The sequence below is a fragment of the Protomyctophum bolini genome (assembly GCF_963924005.1).
Source record: "Protomyctophum bolini genome assembly, chromosome: 12".
NCBI lineage: Eukaryota > Metazoa > Chordata > Actinopteri > Myctophiformes > Myctophidae > Protomyctophum > Protomyctophum bolini.
Window position 1 is genome coordinate 822,096 of NC_137873.1, and position 18,894 is coordinate 840,989.

Genomic DNA, 18,894 nt, shown 5'->3' on the forward strand with positions numbered 1-18,894 from the left:
GGGACTTCAATGGCCTCAATCATCTCCTGATACGGACGTGGGTCCTTCACCACCACCACCAAGAGCTGCTGTAAGGCGTCCACATAGACTAATACAGAACAAGACATGCAGACTCAAAACTTGTTTCACAAATTCAGGCATCATATTGTTTGCATAATATTATTATTATTATAGGGTGTGAGCCAATAGTCAGGCCAATGGGTTATGTGGAAATATATAAAGGTGTCATTTGTTTCGTATTCAAATGCTGCCGAGCCAATCAATAAAAATCTATGGGAATCTGAACTGGAAAAGGACATGCAACTTATGATTGTGTGTGTGGTGCTGTATGTATCAGTTATTGCAGTGCTCTTGACCAAGACAAATTCCCTGTTAGTCTGCAGCATTCACCACCAGGGAAACAAAGCAGTTCTTCTTGGAATTATTTTTTGTTTATATATGATAATCAAACCAGTCAATCAATCCATATTGGAACGTACCGAATGTCGGCTTGGCCTTCACAAAGGCCCTGGAGTATTCGCCCTTCTTGAACTTGGGGAAACGCACAGTGGTTTTTGGCTTTCCATCTGGCCCCAGAAGACGCTGACGTGCTGCGTTCTCATTGTAATGCAGGCAAGCCAAAAGCAATCTGAAATATAAGGGGGGGGCAATTAGTACTCTAGGCCTGAATTACATCCAGTACATACATTTTGGAACATTTTCAATTAAACAGGGTTCCCACACATTTGTACACATGCTATCGAGTATCGCATAACACGATAACACGGTGCAACACGAGTAACACAGTGCAACGTGTTGTGAGCTTGTGAAGCTGTTCTTTTCGTTGTGACGTGATGTATACATTAGGCCGCACTCACGGAGCTCATTACACATTTCTGTTAGATGTTAGACATGTTTTATGAACAATGTCAACAGCCAAAAACAATGTATATACATACAGAGTAATTCAAGGCCCGGAAATGTGTTTTTCTAATTTAAAAAAAAATCCAGGAATTTCATGGCCATGGGAATGTTTTACAGTTGGGGCACCAACAAGTGGTCCAGGCGCATGCCACATATAGGCTCTGGCCTGACAGCGTCACAGTGCATTCACTTGATACTATCAACAAAGGCAGAAAAGCAACAAAAAAAAAGTAATAATAATAATCAAAAAAAATGTTTTACATCTTATACTAAGCTGCAAGCATTCTTACTAAATTCACCAACCTGCACAGCATTCCAATGAACGGAAAGACCACATTCTTGGGGGCCCAACGCAATAACAGAGCGTGAAAACTCTCCAAGGATGAGGTCTGTGCGTGAGGACTGATCTTGGCAATGTCCTTCAGCAATGGAGCTTTCAGCACCAGGTCACAAAACCGTTCACAGGCTTTGGTGTCTGAGGAATGATAAAAACAGAGGATGTAAAGATCACCACTTATCAGTTTAAAAATCAGAACAAAAGTGTCATGACAATTACAACTGATGACGACATTTATTTATGACGACTGTAATGTTTGTTAATAGAACAGTTCCCAAACTGGAAAGACATGGAGTGACTGACATGTCTATCTGCTACTGCGCATGTTCTCACAATATGAAGACTGCACTGCCCTCTACTGACCATTGGCAGCATCTGTGTTTATTTATCAAATATTCATTTCTACAGATACAAGCTGCCAAATGTACCGCCAAAGACTGTGCTAACACTACAAAGCCATGCTGCCACGCCTGACAGACAATGCAAGAAACGTGTTCCACTTCCACTCACAATTTAGGTGGCTTTTAAAATGCTGTACTTATTCCTTCATTACAAATGTGATAGGCCTATGTATTTGTATTTGGCACCTCATACGTGTAAATATAAAATCAAATATAGCCTACAATTGAAACCTGCTATTGCATTGATGTTCTCCTGTGTTCAACGAGTTTGTGTGGACACATATCTTTGTCGTATGGGCAGTTTTTTTTAATTCCATATAGGTATAGCCCAGGCCTAAGTGTCACAAATAGCTGTAGATAGCATAAATGGTTATTTTTAATAATATAAATTATGTAATTCATGTTTAGAATAAAGTAATGAAGAAGTACATTTGTAGGATTTCAGCATAAGATGTAGAGTAGACAATGTAAATTTCTCACTTGGTAACAGCCATGCTCTCCGTGCAAGGTAGTCATGGACACAGTTGGGGAACAGTGGATTGGCGTGGGCGTGGACGTTCTGCACGTGGTTGGTGATGGATTTCCACTTAGCCACGGCCTCTTCCCCACTCTGCGACGTGGATGTGCACCAGTACAGGTGGTTCACAGAGCTCTTTCTCCACACTTTGACCTCATCACAGCCACGCTCCTTCCCAAGAGCCTCCAGTTTCTTGGACAGGGCTTTGAACAGGATAAGAGAGAGAAGAGAAAGAAAGAAGAAAATAAAAAAAGAGTTCACAAGAAAATAATTAGTTTAGACATGCTAAGTAATAACAAATAGACAAAAAATGTCTTGTGAATAATAACACTAATAATAATATCACTAATTTACTGCGATTGCTTGGCTCAATAAACAACCTTTGGCTACATGCCAGGCATCGTAGAAGTGCTGGATGTCCTTTTTCTGCTCCTTCATGTACTTCTGTACCTGCAGGTGACGGTCAGTTACAATGGCACCTATTGTCAAGCCAGCTGACTCCAGAAATGACAGGCTCCTGGTGAAACCTGCGATTTCCATGTTGTTGCTGTAGCGGACGCCTTGCTCATTGCTCTGTCAACAAAAACAATGAGTTTGCTAATGTACAGGTTAATTCTGGACAAAGATGTGAAGACTATGACCATTACATAATTCCTACCTGCACAAGTTGGATGTCCAAGATCCTGTTTAGGTCCACGTCCATCATAGTGTATGATCCATACTTTGCGCTGTGGCCTGTGGGGTGAGAGAGACGGTTATTACGGCATTTCCACAAGAAAATAGCAATGAAGGTGAACTAAACGTAGTTATACTAACCCGGCGAGTCAGCTCTCATGTCGCCTGCCAAAGTAATGGGCTTGCCAGCTGCCTTCGCAACAGCCAAAACCTTGGCCTGCTCCATCTTCCAATGGTGAAGAATGGTTGGATGAAGGTATGACCGTTGGTGGCGGTAGTAAGTCCTCGGAGTGAAGGACTGGAGCCGCAGTGATGACAGAACCTACGTTTACAACAAGAAGAACATGGTCACTAATACTATACCAATGTGTTTAGTACCAACTGTAGTTGTTGATGATCTACACATCAACTTACCTTGTGGACCTGAATAAATGAGGCGCCATTAAAAGCCACAGCTGCGGAAAGCAGAATGTTCCCAGCTGGGATGCTACCAAGATAAGGCTGGCTTTGCCACTTAGCGGTATGTTCACAGTGGAAGCAGGTCTAATGGATAAAGAGCAAAAGCAGAAATGATACAAAGAGAAATGAGAAAGAATTACACATGAACTATAGTTATTATACATGGGGTGACTGTGGCTCAGGAGGTTGAGCGGCCACATGGCAACCGGAAGGAACCTGGGCTTCCCCAGAGTTAGTGCTGAAGTGTCCTTGAGCGAGACACTGTCCCCTAATTTCTCCAGATGAGCAGCTTGCATGGTTTCCGCCGCCATCAGTGTATGAATGCGTGTGTGAATGGGTGAATGTAATGCACAATCTATGTAAAGCATTTTGGATAAAGGCACTATATAAATGCACCATTTACACATGATTTAATTACCTGGGTGACAGACAGGAAAGTTCCCAGCACGTGCTTCTGCAGTCCACATTTGCGGGTGCAATTAGGACATGTGTTGAGCAGCTGAAGCAAGTTGTCCTCAAACACGATGTACTTCCTTGCACTGGAAGCTGGAGTACTGGAGAGAAGATATTACAACATGTTAGAACAGATATATGATTTCATAACAAACACAAAGGGCAGGGGCTCATCAAAGAGCATTAGATTATTATTATTACCTGCGAATATCCTGTGCACCGACATCTTCAGAGACAGAGTCATCAGGCACATACGTCTGCGTCCCCGTGCTGTCCATGCTCTCCACGTTCTCTGCTGCTGCAGCTAAAATCCGTGGCCTTTTTACAGGTGTGGATGTGGGAGTCGACATGGGTGTGGACGTTGGTGTTGACGTGGGTGTGGATGTGGGTGTGGATGTGTGCCGTGTCTCTGGATAGTCAATGCCACACTGGTCAGGCATCCATGTTGAAGCACTCCTTGTGTTTGGACGCACCTGGATTCCTAATTCACACAAAGAAACAAATTACAAAACTTAGACAATAAAAAACAGCATGTAACTTAGAAAATCAGACCAGTCTGAAGCGAGTGGTGCAGCACCGCCTATTGGTACTCTAAACATACGGTAGTAACATAGTCCCATAGTAACAGTCACATAGTCCCATAGGGACAAAACTGTTCCTTGGAGTGGTTGCACGACTCAAAAACAATGCTGGCATAATGTTTTGTAATAATGTAACTACGATGTAGTAATCTGTATATATGGAGTCTCGTGACATCATGTCTCCATATATGGCCTTCTCCATAATATATGAAGATCACACTGACCTGTTGACACTATTTTGGGCATGTCATAATATGCAAAGATTGTCAAAAACAGCTGCTGTGATGCTGTGATGTATGGACCAATATAATCTCAAGATACTTAGTTTACTACCACTATTACCACATTAGCCAACTCAGTTTCTTATAACATAGGCCTAATGTATACAGCCATATATTGGTACCCATATTACTTTAGCGATCTCTCTCTCTCTCTCACTCACACACACACACACACACACACACACACACACACACACACACACACACACACACACACACACACACACACACACACACACACACACACAATTACAGGACAGACCGACCAGTCTATACCTTGGTGCAGACAGACAGACTGACCGACCGACTGACTGGTCTATACCTTGGTGCAGAAAAACAGACAGACAGACACACACACACCTGCACTTCGCATCTTTGGTTTCAGATGTGCCTGAGATTTGACTGTCTTTGTCACCACAACGCACTGGCATCCAAAGTCTCTAGTGGTTGGCTGAAAACACATAATGATCAAATCATTACATCGTTCATATAACCTCTGAAACGACTATATTAGCTACAAACGAGAGTAGAATTAATTACCTTTGGTGGAGGAGAGTTTCCAACCGTGTAAGTGGACGGTATTGCGTCCTTTGACAGGAAAAGGTGGCTTGCAAATCCCGCCGTGAATCGAAGTTTGTTCTCAAAGCTGCCGTCTGAGAAGTGCTTATCACACAAACGTGAGTTGTTGAAAACCCCCCCTTCTTCAAAATGTGTGAACTCCAACCATTTTTGCCGAAGCCACGGATACAGTTCCTTATGAGGAAAGGGGAACAGCGTGGAGAAATTCGCACAACCAAACACACAGCGACGATGTTGAGGCATAATGTCGATCGAGTCCGAAGTTGGGAAAAAATCCTGGGATCTTGTATTTCTCTATGTGTGTCACTGTGCTCAAACATAAAACGACTGTATATTCGCGCCTCTCGTCTGCCTGCCACGCCTACTCCTGACGTGAAACTAGACTGCTGTAGTAAAATGCGGTGGTAAAATGCTGTAGGCAGGCCGGCCTATCAAAACTATCGATGACTGACTGACAGCCCTCCCCCCAAGCTATGTCCCGCCTCCTGCAGTACACTTTCACTAGTACTGCCCAGCGCACTTTACCCGCGCACAGAATCTGTGCCTCTCAATTCAATTCAAAGGGCTTTATTGGCATGAGAAAACATACGTTTACATTGCCAAAGCAGAAAGAACAATACAGCAATACAATCAAAACAAAAATGATGTACTTTGAAGGTCAGAATCTTCAATAGATCAACTTCTATGTACCAAGATCACTCGATGCAGGTATAGTGCAGGAATATACACAATGATTAGTCTTTATCTCCATAGAAAAGTAAGGGCTTACAGCACACATTTTCTTTGTACAGTATGTCACAAAGCCCACGTTGGAACAGATATTATACTCTTACTAGATCAAGTGGGGTGACGTTCATTTTAATACCAAATGGATTATATCGATATGTTTTAGCCTGTGTATAGCTGTTGTGAACGCGAATAGTTGTGTTTATTATTTACAAAGCTTTGTCAAATTGTCACCCATGCGATAATCGGCCATGCCTCCCTGAACCTGTGTGTGTGTGTGAGAGAGAGAGAGAGAGAGACCGCCCCCCCCATATCGGTGTGTGTGAGAGAGAGAGAGAGAGAGAGAGAGAGAGAGTGTGTGTGTGTGTGTGTGTGTGTGTGTGTGTGTGTGTGTGTGTGTGTGTGTGTGTGTGTGTGTGTGTGTGTGTGTGTGTGTGAGAGAGAGAGAGAGAGAGAGAGCCTGGCGCAGTGTCGCTAGACAGGCAGACCAGTGGTAAACTGGCCAGGGCTCCGGGCTCAGCACTTAGCCGTGGTTGAGCGCATGGGGAGCGGGGGAGACAGATAGACAAGATAGGTACGATGGAACCCGTCACGCGAAATTGCGATTATGCAACAGTTTACGCCAAAACTTACACGTCAACTCAATATCATTCTAATGAATATTTTAGAGCAAGAAATTAATTTTTCCACCAAACTTTTACCCAGCTATGAAGCTAAAAGTGACCTCAAAACCACTAGCATGAGTTGATAGCCACCAGGAACGCTAACTCGCAGAGCCCAGAGCCGCTCTGACATTTAGACCAGATACAAGATCAATTTTATTGGTCAAATTGAGCTGGCCCGTAAGTACGTCACAATCTAGATGCTAGCGTTAATAGCCTTAATAGCTTCCCGAGGGGCGTGTCATCCCCGCTTTAAGTTAAATAACTCAGAAACGACAAAACATTTCAAAGTAAAAAGTTCCAGCATGTGTTTCCACAGTAAGCTGAATTTTACAAAGTGTGAATGGAGTTTCTAGGTGAAAGTGATTTTTTGAAGTGCCACTATCTGCCTATAAATGTCTCAAATTTGAAAGCACTATATTTCTAAAACTATGAAACATTTTAAAGATTCCTTTTCAGGCACACATGTCCACCGTAGGATGAACCTAAATAGGTTTGAATGGGGTTTCTAGGTGTAAGTATGTAGGACTAGTAGTGGGTGAAACGTTACAATATGTAAAACAATGAGTAATGGTAATATTTAGTAGTTTTCACTTTTACAAAGAATAATAATATAATATAATAATTATTCTTAACCGTGCACTTGCACGACAGCAAACCTATTCATGGGAAACATTCACCAAAAGCAGCTGATCTACAAGCTCACAAGCTGTCATGATGTTGTGCAGCCTATATATTTTGGTTATTTGATTTTATATAGTGCTTAAATTAGTCCTTTAATGCAGACCGATACAAATAAGGCAACATTAACCCATAATAATTGAATAAATCTGGAAAACATCATTGGTTTGTGATCAGTTTGACTGCTTAATGAACAGTAAAGACATCAGGATTAGGTTAAACCTGGCTGTTAGCCTGGTCCGGAGCAGGCTAAATCCAAAGCATAAGTTTCCATGGTAACTAATGTAGCATCACTTTCATGAAACCGAATCAAGCCTCAACATATCCAGGTTAACTGGTTAAGTTAATCTGGCAAGATCAACCAGCTTTCATGAAACCGGTTAAGCACTGATCCGGGATATATTAAGGCAGGATATGTGTTAAAGCCCGGCTTAATCTCTAATCCAAGTTTCGTGAAATAGGCCCCTGGTTCTTCGAAGATCAATGGGACTGGAATAATAATACATTCTATCCACTCTCTCCTCATTTTTAACCTTTTGAGTGCTCTTGTAGAAATGTTTATTTATTTGCCCCGTGTCATAGAGCAATGCATGTATATTATTTGTTTCAGTTTGCTGGAAACTGGTATTCCATAGTATTTATTAGCTATATTACAGCAGTCCCAGTCAGATTGACGTGTGTAAAGAGCTCCCCTCCAATCGGTGCCAGTGATGCATGGTACCTCCCCAAACAAGGAGGTTTCAGAACACTGACCAATCATAGGACGACGGCGTCTCCGTGGCGCTAATAAAATCAGCAGTTTGCTCTGCTTAGTCATTCTATTCTAGACCTCTATACAACAGAGTGAACAGACAATGGCCAGAACTAAGCAGACAGCTCGTAAGTCCACCGGGGGCAAAGCGCCCAGAAAGCAGCTCGCCACCAAGGCAGCTCGTAAGAGCGCGCCGGCCACCGGCGGAGTGAAAAAGCCTCACCGTTACCGTCCCGGTACAGTGGCTCTGAGGGAGATCCGTCGTTACCAGAAATCCACCGAGCTGCTGATCCGCAAGCTGCCCTTCCAGCGCCTGGTGAGGGAGATCGCACAGGACTTCAAGACCGACCTTCGCTTCCAGAGCTCCGCCGTCATGGCTCTGCAGGAGTCCGCAGAGGCTTATCTGGTCGGTCTGTTTGAAGACACCAACCTGTGCGCCATCCACGCCAAGAGGGTGACCATCATGCCCAAAGACATCCAGCTGGCCCGTCGTATCCGCGGAGAACGTGCATAAACTCATCTGTCACTGCCACACCCCCAAAACGGCTCTTTTAAGAGCCACCAAATTTGTTATTTAAAGAGCTATTATCCTTTGATATTGACTAGTTATGCACTTTTAACTAACTGAACAATGAGCCAAAAATGACTATTCATTTGGTAATGTGTGCTTAGAAAATTTGACTAACTCACATGTGCACATTAAAATTCTAAGTGTTTATTCATCAATGCCATTGCACAATAAAACAATACAAATGCTGTATATCATTGGAGTTGCATTGTGTGAAGGCTATAATAAGTCATTAAAACTGGTACCTGTGTGTGCTCCTTACTATTAATTATCTCAGACACCCATTCACATGAAATTATTATTAATTATCTCAGACACCCATTCACATTAAATTATTAGCATTCATTTGTAAGTAATAATCACTTTTTTGGGTTACTATGAAAGGCAAAGCCAATTTTATTTCAACAAGGCAATTCAATGTGCTTTACACAGAACACCAAGCAAAGGAAACATATTTGTGAAATGACATTAGAAGAATACTGAATATGCAAACAAATCACACCCGTGTGAATTGAGGGGCGCTCTTATACGTCATCATACATCATCTCATTCTGGCCAATCACAATGTATGTCCTTGTCTTCAATGTTTGTGTTAACACAAACACTCAGAACTGGCCATTCATTGTCAATGGTGTAACCCCTAGAGGGTAGTAGAGTCCTAAGTGAGACGTATATTTAAAGAGGTTCTGGACAGGCAGATGACAGGACGTCAGTTGTGGGTCTCACAAACGCCGTTGTGGGTACAAGATCTCTGTGGCTGCAGGATGTCTGTGGGGTCCTTCGCGCATGAGACCCACGTCATCACGTATCACGTACGCTCAAAACAGCATCACGTATCACGTACGCTCTAGCCTAACAGATGTCGTTGGTTAGCCAAACAGAGCTAACCTGTTAGCTCTGCCTTGTCTATCTTCTATTTAGCATAATCGTTTCAGGAATTTAACATCACAATGCAACGTTTGGTACTCCGATATCATGTATTATTAGTCAGTTAAATTAACAATGATTTTACAATATAAATTGTGGTCTCAGAGATATAAATGCCATTAAATGGGGCTCCGTAGCCTGTTGCATGTCAAACTGGGGTTGCTTCTTTGAAATTAAACTGGTTGAGAATCACTGCTACAACTGTAAAAATCTTCTCTTATGGGGGTCCCTGCAATATATTTTAAAAATGGGGGTCCGCATGAATGATAAGATCAATGTGGGGGTACTTGGCATGAAAAAGTTTGGGAATCACTGGTCTTGAGAACCTATTGAATATATTTTCCCATAAATTGGTTATTGCTGGACACTGCCAGAAACGGTGGCTTTCTAAACATAATTGAGCTATAGATAGTCAGTCAGTCTGGTCAAGCTGGTCAGATAGACCTATTTGTTACAGCAGATCTGCTAGCTCACAATGTTGTGATCTTGTAGATCTGCTCATTTCATATAGGCAATGTATGTAGGGTAAAAGGTTAATAATTAGATGTCATACTGTGCAGATTGTAGATTGTACTGCTGATTGGACTGTAGGCCTATTCACATGCAAGTAACTTTAGGCAAAAGTGTCACAAAGCAACAAAAAAAAGCACTGGTGGTAGTACTATATGAGTGATTTGTAGATTTAGAGATGAATTATGGATCTGTCTGTCTGTCTGTCTGTCTGTCTGTCTGTCTGTCTGTCTGTCTGTCTGTCTGTCTGTCTGTCTGTCTGTCTGTCTGTCTGTCTGCCTGTCTGTCTGTCTGTCTGCCTGCCTGCCTGTCTGTCTGTCTGCCTGCCTGCCTGCCTGTCTGTCTGTCTGTCTGCCTGCCTGCCTGCCTGCCTGCCTGCCTGGGTGTCTGTCTGTCTGTCTGTCTGTCTGTCTGTCTGTCTGTCTGTCTGTCTGTCTGTCTGTCTGTCTGCCTGCCTGCCTGGGTGTCTGTCTGTCTGTCTGTCTGTCTGTCTGTCTGTCTGTCTGTCTGTCTGTCTGTCTGTCTGTCTGCCTGCCTGTCTGCCTGCCTGCCTGCCTGCCTGCCTGCCTGTCTGTCTGTCTGCCTGCCTGCCTGCCTGCCTGCCTGCCTGCCTGCCTGCCTGGGTGTCTGTCTGTCTGTCTGTCTGTCTGTCTGTCTGTCTGTCTGTCTGTCTGTCTGTCTGTCTGTCTGTCTGTCTGTCTGCCTGCCTGGGTGTCTGTCTGTCTGTCTGTCTGTCTGTCTGTCTGTCTGTCTGTCTGTCTGTCTGTCTGTCTGTCTGTCTGTCTGTCTGTCTGTCTGTCTGCCTGCCTGTCTGTCTGCCTGTCTGCCTGCCTGCCTGCCTGTCTGTCTGTCTGTCTGTCTGTCTGAAAGTGCCACTACACTCTCCAGTTGGAGGGTCAGCAGTGATTGACCAAGTGACTCCTCCTCCAGGCTTTCAGCTATAGACGAATCCACAGAGTGACGCCCCGGGCGCATTACACTTATTACACTACACTATTACACGTATTACACTATGCTATTACACTACTACACTTATTACACTGTGCTATTACACTTATCATAGTTCATAGTATCATTACACATGTCATATGCACACCGGTTCAGGTGGTGCATTCACACCCTACTCTTCCCCAGCTAAGCCCGGCTTATTCTCAGCCATTTCTGCCACTCAACCAGCTCAGTCCTCCTCCTGCTGCACCTCCAGTCCTGGTGCCTCCTGCTGCACCTCAAATATGTATTTGAATTTCTGTTGAAAAGAATTGCCTAATGTATTCTGTCGCACGCAAAAATAACAGACCTTCAAACTCACAATGCATATCAAATGGAGGTGTTGTGAGCTTGTAGGTTGGCTATTGTCGTCATGCGCCGCTGTGGTGTGACAAAGTATGAATGAGGCATAACACATCATCAATAAAAAAGAAGGTTTTCACTATGTTGTGGCACATTGTAGCACACTTTCTGCTTCTTTTATTTAATCGTTCATTTATTGAACGATTCATGATCCATGTTGGTACCTACCAGGTGGGTGGATGCTGCTATGACATGTGTAATGATACTATGAACTATGATAAGTGTAATAGCACAGTGTAATAAGTGTAGTAGTGTAATTGCATAGTGTAATAAGTGTAGTAGTGTAATAGCGTAGTGTAATAAGTGTAGTGTAATAAGTGTAGTAGTGTAATAGCGTAGTGTAATAAGTGTGGTGGTGTAATAGCGTAGTGTAATAGCATAGTGTAATACGTGTAATAGTGTAGTGTAATAAGTGTAATGCGCCCGGGGCGTCACTCTGTGGATTCGTCTATAGCTGAAAGCCTGGAGGAGGAGTCACTTGGTCAATCACTGCTGACCCTCCAACTGGAGAGTGTAGTGGCACTTTCAGACAGACAGACAGACAGACAGACAGACAGGCAGGCAGGCAGGCAGGCAGGCAGACAGGCAGGCAGACAGACAGACAGACAGACAGACAGACAGGCAGGCAGGCAGGCAGGCAGGCAGACAGACAGACAGGCAGGCAGGCAGGCAGGCAGGCAGGCAGGCAGGCAGGCAGGCAGGCAGGCAGGCAGGCAGGCAGGCAGGCAGACAGACAGGCAGGCAGGCAGGCAGACAGACAGACAGGCAGACAGACAGACAGACAGACAGACAGACAGATCCATAATTCATCTCTAAATCTACAAATCACTCATATAGTACTACCACCAGTGCTTTTTTTTGTTGCTTTGTGACACTTTTGCCTAAAGTTACTTGCATGTGAATAGGCCTACAGTCCAATCAGCAGTACAATCTACAATCTGCACAGTATGACATCTAATTATTAACCTTTTACCCTACATACATTGCCTATATGAAATGAGCAGATCTACAAGATCACAACATTGTGAGCTAGCAGATCTGCTGTAACAAATAGGTCTATCTGACCAGCTTGACCAGACTGACTGACTATCTATAGCTCAATTATGTTTAGAAAGCCACCGTTAGCAATAACCAATTTATGGGAAAATATATTCAATAGGTTCTCAAGACCAGTGATTCCCAAACTTTTTCATGCCAAGTACCCCCACATTGATCTTATCATTCATGCGGACCCCCATTTTTAAAATATATTGCAGGGACCCCCATAAGAGAAGATTTTTACAGTTGTAGCAGTGATTCTCAACCAGTTTAATTTCAAAGAAGCAACCCCAGTTTGACATGCAACAGGCTACGGAGCCCCATTTAATGGCATTTATATCTCTGAGACCACAATTTATATTGTAAAATCATTGTTAATTTAACTGACTAATAATACATGATATCGGACTACCAAACGTTGCATTGTGATGTTAAATTCCTGAAACGATTATGCTAAATAGAAGATAGACAAGGCAGAGCTAACAGGTTAGCTCTGTTTGGCTAACCAACGACATCTGTTAGGCTAGAGCGTACGTGATACGTGATGCTGTTTTGAGCGTACGTGATACGTGATGACGTGGGTCTCATGCGCGAAGGACCCCACAGACATCCTGCAGCCACAGAGATCTTGTACCCACACCGTAACGTTCATGCGTTGTGAGAGGTACGCTCATATCAGCGGCAGACTTGTCAGTTGGTCTACACCACACTGCTGCAGTGCGCTGTAGTGTATAGCCTGGGAGGTTCACAGAGTAATGTTTGGGGTGTGGCTTCTCCATTCGGTGTAGGACATTAACGTGAGGAATCTACAGGTCGAGATGTTGGCCTGTATGAGCCAGTGAAAGACAGTGCGTGTGGTTAGAGTTACGAGACCTGGTTCAAGTTGAAACAGCCCTGTAAAGGACTGTTGTCCCTTTTCCTTGTTATTTATTCATGATGTATTGTGTGAAACTACCATTCTTCCACATTTTATAAGTCTACTCAAACACTACGTTTTAATACTTTTTGATATCCAAATAAAAGCCTTTTTGTACCATATTTATAAATAAAACTATTATGCTTGTTCCATACTCCTGTATCCTGTCCGATCTATTTATTTAGTGGGGTTACAATGGCATTAAATGTTTGTGTTTAGGACACACTGTTTACGTGCACACTAATTGCCTTCAGCTCCTAGTCCTGTAAATGTTTTAAACCTTTTTGTAATCAGTAGACTTTTTTGTTGTTTCATGCTCTTTAAATGTTCTAATATTGTATTTTTCTTATATGAAGTATTGCTAAACGTTTATTTTAATGTTGTATTTTATGATGTAATTTTTATATGGAAAGCACTTTGGGTCAACTTCTGTTGTTTTTAAATGTGCTATATAAATAAAGGTGACTTGACTTGACTTGACTAAAGGCTCGACATAGATGGGGCTTGTGCCCCGCAAATAATAACAATACTGCAAGTCTGTGACTCTGTGTGATCTTGTAGATCTGCTATTCTGCTATTAATCAGCATCGCTAGGGGGGGGGGGGGGGGGGGGGGATACATCCTGACCCAGAGAATCACAACCTTAGATTTACTCCTTTTATGTTGAACTGACACATGCAATACTGGAGAATGAAAACAGTTTGATCTGCACATCACTGCATTCATTTCTTAATGTTAACTTGAGTCCAGCTGTGTGAGGCTCCATAACCATAAAGGCCTATTCATAGGGCCGATTCATTCTCCTATTTTAGAGCCGAATAAAAGTCGGTTCGGCGCTGTAGAGCCTACAATTTGACGTCATTTGAGGTTCGGGGGGGCGGGTACCGTCCTAATGTCGGCTCTTCGGTGCTACTGAAAATTTCTGACGAGCCGAAATCATTTCGGCACTACAGCGCCGAAACAGCGGTAAAATAGGAGTATGAATCGGCCCATAGTCTGGATCTTCGGTGGTTAGGTGACCACCGAACTACAACATGACGTCACGAGCCGCGGTGAAGAGCAAACCACCGCCACCGCTCCAGCCCTTCTCTCTGTTTTTACTCACCGCCGCTCAGCGTTATTTCAGCTCCGGTGGTCACCTCACCACCGGAGCGGTGGTCACCTCACCACCGGAAATCCAGACTATGAATAGGCTTTTAGGCGCCAGAGAGCGCGAGCAAACAGCACCATGCTTGGGTGCCATGTGTACTATCCGCAGCACCCCCCAACGCCCAAATGCCTGCACCTGCATGTGCTGTTCTGAAGGTCTCGCCACTCGCCAACAAATAGCACCATGCTTTGGTGCCATGTGTGTCTATCCGCTGGCATGCAACAACACCCCCAGAACCGCACACTCAGTATAAACATTTAAAAGTATAAAACATGTAGACATACCGCGACCGGGAGTCCTCACATCAGAATACTACTCACTGTGGCAGAATAAGGGCAAAAAATATATATACATATGTTACAAAGTACATTTGTCTGGGCTGTGCTAAAATCACTACTACTACTAACCCTACAGTGCCAAAGTGGGCCAGTTTAAGTGCGTGTGCAGTCTCTTCAGGTCCATTGTTTTTCTCCTTTTAAGTTCATTTGTTTAAAAACAGTGTTTGCGTCTATTACCACGTTGTCCATTTTGCACCGAGTCTTCCAAATCTTAAAAATGGTTACACAAATACAAACCCAAAATATATCCAAAAAATATTTTCTGCAGTTAAAAATACAGTACAAAATGTCCCTGTGACATGGCACCCTCACGCCTATATCGTGCATCTTGCTCCAGATTGCTTTTGACCTCTTGCAGTCTTCTATGAGCAAGTGTCATATGGTCTCCAACTCTTCACAGTCTGGCATGGGGCATGGTCACCTCACCACCCAAATTCTAGACTATGAATAGGCCTTAACCAAGCTTGTCTAAGAGTCACCTCACCTAAATATGCACTGCCACCTCTGTCATGAATCCATCCATTACTACTATAATGTACTTTGATATCACTGTTGAGAACGGATTACTTATAAGTACTTAATTATTGGCCTCATTGATCATGACACTTAGCTGAATAAATATTGAAAGAAAGTGTGGGTGGCTCTGAAAAGAATACATATGAAGTAGTGTCCATAAAATACATTATAGTCTCCATGTTGTCCATAATGTGACACTACAACAAATACTTTTGTATTAATACAAAGGTGTAGTCTACTGTACACACCAGTTTAAGTAAAATAATGCATGCCAACATGCAACATCATGTTCCAAAGTCAGATTTGTCTGCTCACATCATCACGCATGGAAGTAGTGTATAAGTGTAGCTTATGTTTGCCATAACCAAATACATAATGTACCTGCAGTTAATTGAAGATGAAAACATATTTTTTGTATTTTGATAGCAATATGTTTTTGACCACAAAGGTATTACAACCTCTGGCATTGGAATGTGGTATCAACTCCACCATGCTGTTGTCAACTGGAGTGTGTTTACTTGTGTCAGAAAACCTTCTTTTTATAGAAAAACGGAAGACAAAACAAAAGTATAGTTTATGTTATTGCTTCGCCATGAATGTCTGCTAAGAGGAGTTTGAGTATCATTGTCAATTTATCATAGTTTAAATTGTTTTAGAATACAAATGATAGGAAACACTTGTGTCGGACTGTGGAAGGGTGGTGTTTCTTATCATATAACTTAAAAACTAGAGTGCTGTTTTCATATCAGATGTATTAATGTAACAAAGGAGCATGTGTGTTAACTGATCAGCTCTTTGTTGCATTAAATAATATACCCAGTAGATAGTTATATGATGTTTTAATTGAGGAGAAAACACAAAAGTGTCACATTAAGATACTACAGAAGAGCTGCTGTGTGTGTTGAGTCTAGATGGTTCTCATGTGGCGTTTAAGTCCAGCCCCTTCAGAGCGTTCAGCATCACACTGTGGGAGTTTACTTTCGAGAAGGAACAGCAATCTACTATCCGAGAGAATAATGGCAGAAGTCGCTCCAGCACCAGCACCAGCTCCGGCCAAGGCAGCCAAGAAGAAGGCAGCAGCAGCTCCCCGACCCAAGAAGACCGGCCCCAGCGTCGCTGAGCTGGTCGTCGAGGCCGTGTCCGCCTCCAAGGAGCGGAGCGGTGTGTCTCTCGCTGCGGTAAAGAAGGCTTTGGCTGCCGGCGGCTACGATGTGGAGAAGAACAAGGTCCGTGTTAAGACCGCAGTCAAGAGCCTGGTCACTAAAGGCACCCTGGTCCAGCTCAAAGGCACCGGCGCGTCTGGCTCCTTCAAGATTAACAAGGCAGAAGCGGTGAAGGTAAAGAAGCCTGCAGCTAAGAAAGCAGTCAAAGCAAAGAAGCCCGTTGCAGCCAAGAAACCTGCAGCGGCTAAGAAATCGCCCAAGAAGGCGGTAGCAAAGAAGCCCGTAGCCGCAAAGAAATCACCCAAGAAAGCCAAGAAGCCTGCCGCAAAGAAAGTAGTAGCTAAAAGCCCGAAGAAGGTCACCAAGAGCCCCAAGAAAGTGGTTAAGAAGCCCGCAGCAGCCAAGAAAGCTCCAGCCAAGAAGGTTGCCAAACCCAAGGCAGCAAAGAAGGCAGCGCCCAAAAAGAAGTAAACTGTCTGCTCCATATTTACACCCACAAAAGGCTCTTTTAAGAGCCAACCACATTGTTTTATAAGAGTATCCTATCCTCACTATAATGGCGTTCATGTGAGCAGCAGGCACTTTATACCTGTTTGTTAGAAGTCAAACACCACGCAATTATTAAAAGGCCAGTTCTAATCTGGCATTTATCTTCACACTGATAAACCATGAATCAGTTTGGTTCCAATCAATTTTAAATAGTGTACAATGACATACGGTAGTTCCAAATAAATAAAATAAAGGACTAGGGTTCCCCAATTAGCGGCCCTCCTCTCCTCTGCATGTTGTAGTATTTAGATGGTTCTGTTATGACTTCTCCTCTGCATGTTGTAGTATTTAGATGGTTCTGTTATGACTTCTCCTCTGCATGCTGTAGTATTTAGATGGTTCTGTTATGACTTCTCCTCTGCATGCTGTAGTATTTAGATGGTTCTGTTATGACTTCTCCTCTGCATGCTGTAGTATTTAGAATTATCGAGAGTACAGCATAGGAAAATAAGCCATGAAGTCATGTAATGTTATTATTTATGCTTTCCAAGGGTTTCTACAAATGTTTACATATAAATTATTGTCTTTATTGTCTCTTGCATGATAATACAATTTGATATTTAATAATAATATCTCAAACTTATGTAGCGCTTTTCTCAGGTTCTTCTTGCCCCTCATGTGTAAAGTGTATTCTCATGTGTAAAGTGTATTTGGGTACTCACCCAAATACACTTTACACATGAGGGGCAAGAAGAAGCAACATGTAAAATCTACTTTATTAGGGAGTTAAAAAGAAGATTAATGCCAAGGAATAAAACCAATAAAAACAGGGAAAGCAATATTGGAGTGGCAATTATATGATTATAGAGTTGAATAGCAATATTACTGTAAAAACAAATGGGTGATGTGACCAAGGGGGAGGAGTATGTGTGTGGGTGGGGGGGGGGTGCACATTGGCAACGCCTACGCAGCTCTCTCTGTGCCTGTCCTCCCTTACGTCCTCAGAACACACATAAAAAGGCAAGGCTCTGCTTCTCAAATCATTCACTTCTTGAACTACTGCTACAGCAACGATGTCTGGAAGAGGCAAGGGAGGAAAAGGTCTTGGAAAAGGAGGCGCCAAGCGTCATCGCAAGGTTCTTCGTGATAACATCCAGGGAATCACCAAGCCCGCCATCCGCCGTCTGGCTCGCCGTGGCGGAGTGAAGCGTATCTCCGGTCTGATCTACGAGGAGACCCGCGGTGTCCTCAAGGTGTTCCTGGAGAACGTGATCCGTGACGCCGTCACCTACACCGAGCACGCCAAGAGAAAGACCGTGACCGCCATGGATGTTGTCTATGCTCTGAAGAGACAGGGACGCACTCTGTACGGATTCGGAGGTTAATAACGCTGACTTGACCTAATCTACCAACAACCCAAAGGCTCTTTTAAGAGCCACCCACACCTTCTTTAAAGAGTTTTTTTCAGATACTTTTCTATTAGATAATGCTATACTAAATAATACAGCATGCCATGCAGTCATAACAGAACCATCTAAAGTTTAGATGGTATTCGATTTGGCCACTATGATGAGGGTTGCTGTCTCGGCCATGGATTCAACAAACTTGAGTATTCTGATCATTTTGAGCACCTCAGAAAATCTGTAGCTCCAACAAATAGAGCCATGTTTGATTAGACACGGACTTTATTATTTATTTAATTCTACAAAGCGTGATTTTGCACACTTGAAAGAGAATTGTTTGTTGATTTCAGTTTGTTTACCTGTTTATTTCTTTATGGTACCTATAGGGAGAGCGACGGGGACAGACGCACTCTACCAAGTGCATTGATTTAAGTGTACACCGTTTGTTTGATAATACACATTTGCTGCATCTCTATATAAATAATATAAACTATAATCCTAATAATTTGCCTTAAGACAC

The 18,894-nt window shown here is 43.1% G+C and overlaps 3 protein-coding genes across 3 annotated transcripts; all 3 read left to right on the forward strand.

Annotated features, from left to right (window-relative positions):
- Positions 1–8,109: 8,109 nt before the first annotated feature.
- On the forward strand, positions 8,110–8,520 carry LOC308324957 (histone H3.2; the record flags this gene model as incomplete). Its single annotated transcript, XM_080777308.1, has 1 exon — positions 8,110–8,520. One exon carries the CDS (start codon positions 8,110–8,112, stop codon positions 8,518–8,520), a length of 411 nt encoding a protein of 136 aa, XP_080633434.1.
- Positions 8,521–16,335: 7,815 nt separating this feature from the next.
- On the forward strand, positions 16,336–16,953 carry LOC308324908 (histone H1-like; the record flags this gene model as incomplete). The annotated part of the gene is made up of 1 exon (XM_080777253.1): positions 16,336–16,953. One exon carries the CDS (start codon positions 16,336–16,338, stop codon positions 16,951–16,953), a length of 618 nt encoding a protein of 205 aa, XP_080633379.1.
- A 1,091-nt stretch (positions 16,954–18,044) lies between these two features.
- On the forward strand, positions 18,045–18,376 carry LOC308324933 (histone H4; the record flags this gene model as incomplete). Its single annotated transcript, XM_080777278.1, has 1 exon — positions 18,045–18,376. The coding sequence occupies one exon, from the start codon at positions 18,045–18,047 to the stop codon at positions 18,354–18,356; it is 312 nt and encodes a 103-aa protein (XP_080633404.1). The 3' UTR covers positions 18,357–18,376.
- Positions 18,377–18,894: the final 518 nt, after the last annotated feature.